The sequence below is a fragment of the Plasmodium fragile genome, assembly GCF_000956335.1.
Source record: "Plasmodium fragile strain nilgiri unplaced genomic scaffold supercont1.111, whole genome shotgun sequence".
Taxonomy (NCBI): Eukaryota; Apicomplexa; class Aconoidasida; order Haemosporida; family Plasmodiidae; genus Plasmodium; species Plasmodium fragile.
The window spans coordinates 16811-18128 of NW_012192691.1; the positions used below are offsets into that span (position 1 = coordinate 16811).

General features: G+C 45.4%; 1 protein-coding gene across 1 annotated transcript; it reads left to right on the forward strand.

Moving 5' to 3' along the window:
• Window positions 1–184: 184 nt before the first annotated feature.
• AK88_05279 (uncharacterized protein) lies at window positions 185–942 on the forward strand (the record flags this gene model as incomplete). Its single annotated transcript, XM_012482881.1, has 2 exons — window positions 185–356; window positions 806–942. 2 exons carry the CDS (start codon window positions 185–187, stop codon window positions 940–942), a joined length of 309 nt encoding a protein of 102 aa, XP_012338304.1.
• Window positions 943–1318: the final 376 nt, after the last annotated feature.

Here is a 1318-nt window from a genome sequence, read left to right on the forward strand (position 1 = left end):
TTTTTTTTTTTTTTTTTTTTTTCCTACGCGGTGAAAAGTACAATCGGGACGGTTACACACATTTGTGTGCAAGAAAGGAAGTATCCTTGTGCACACATTTGTGCTACGGTTCAGTAATGAAGTAAATGTGATGGTCAAATATGGAAGGAAGCTCCAATATATGATGTTTTTTCCCCTTTGCACAATGCGCTTAACCGAATTGTCAAGTGAGAGTAATCGTGTTGAGGTAGTGAACTTATCGAACGTAGCCAGTTCGGTTGAGCCAGCCGTTTGGTTTATGCTGGAAGTTTTTGGGTTGCTCCATCATGTGCTCGACATTGGACTGTTCGTGCCTCGAAACGATGCGTATTCAATTGGTAAATGCAAGAACAAAAAAAAAAAATTTGAGAGAACAGCAAAAAGGAGCTGATGGGGAAGCGTAATTTGTGAAGGGGTCACACAGGCCGCGTTGTGTGACAAACCCTTGAGAGTCATTCAGAGAGTGATTCACTTTGAACGGTGTGCACGTGTACGCATGTGGAAACACGCTCGGCGCTATGCACCTGTATGCGCGCGTGTGTGCATGTGTATATACCACTGGTCCGTTAGCGGAGTGACCAGAAGTGATGCGCGCTTATGCACTGCCATCGCAGTGCACGCGAGGGGGAGAGTGAACGGGAGTATGGCCTTTTTCATGGGGTCGGGACGTGCCGAGCGACGAGGTTGTATCACTCATAGAGTTGACAGCAGGCGCAGTTAACTCATGGCCTTCACTTTTGCCCCAGGGTTATTCGGCTGAGGGGGGCATACAGGGATACACGTGAAGGGACATCGCAAAAGAGCGCCCCAGAGGAGTATCACCAAGTGATAATGCGAGGAAGCATTAAAGCGCGAGTGCAGAAAAAGTCTGATGGGAAAAGAGATGCAGCAAACTTGAAATACACAGATGGGGGCGCAACTTGAGAGCGGAATGAGCGCGCGCACACCGGTTAGGTGGTGCTCATTCGTGAGTGCGTATTCACCAGTGGTTTACACATCAGTGCCCAGTCACCAATGAGTCGCTTCCCCACTGGTTCAGGTGTACACACGTGAACGCGCGCCGGGGACGTACACACCCCTGTGTGTGTATGAGCAAACATATGGGCATATATACATGTGTGTATTTGCCAGGGGAAAAAAAAAAAAAAAAAGGAAACGTTAAAAAAAGACAATACACAGACTATTCAGGTGAGTGAAATACGTGCATTAAAGCAGTTTCGTCTGTCCAAAAAAAAAAAATATATAAATATATTTTTTGTTTTATTTTACACCAAGTTCGTTTTTTTTTTTTTTTTTTTTT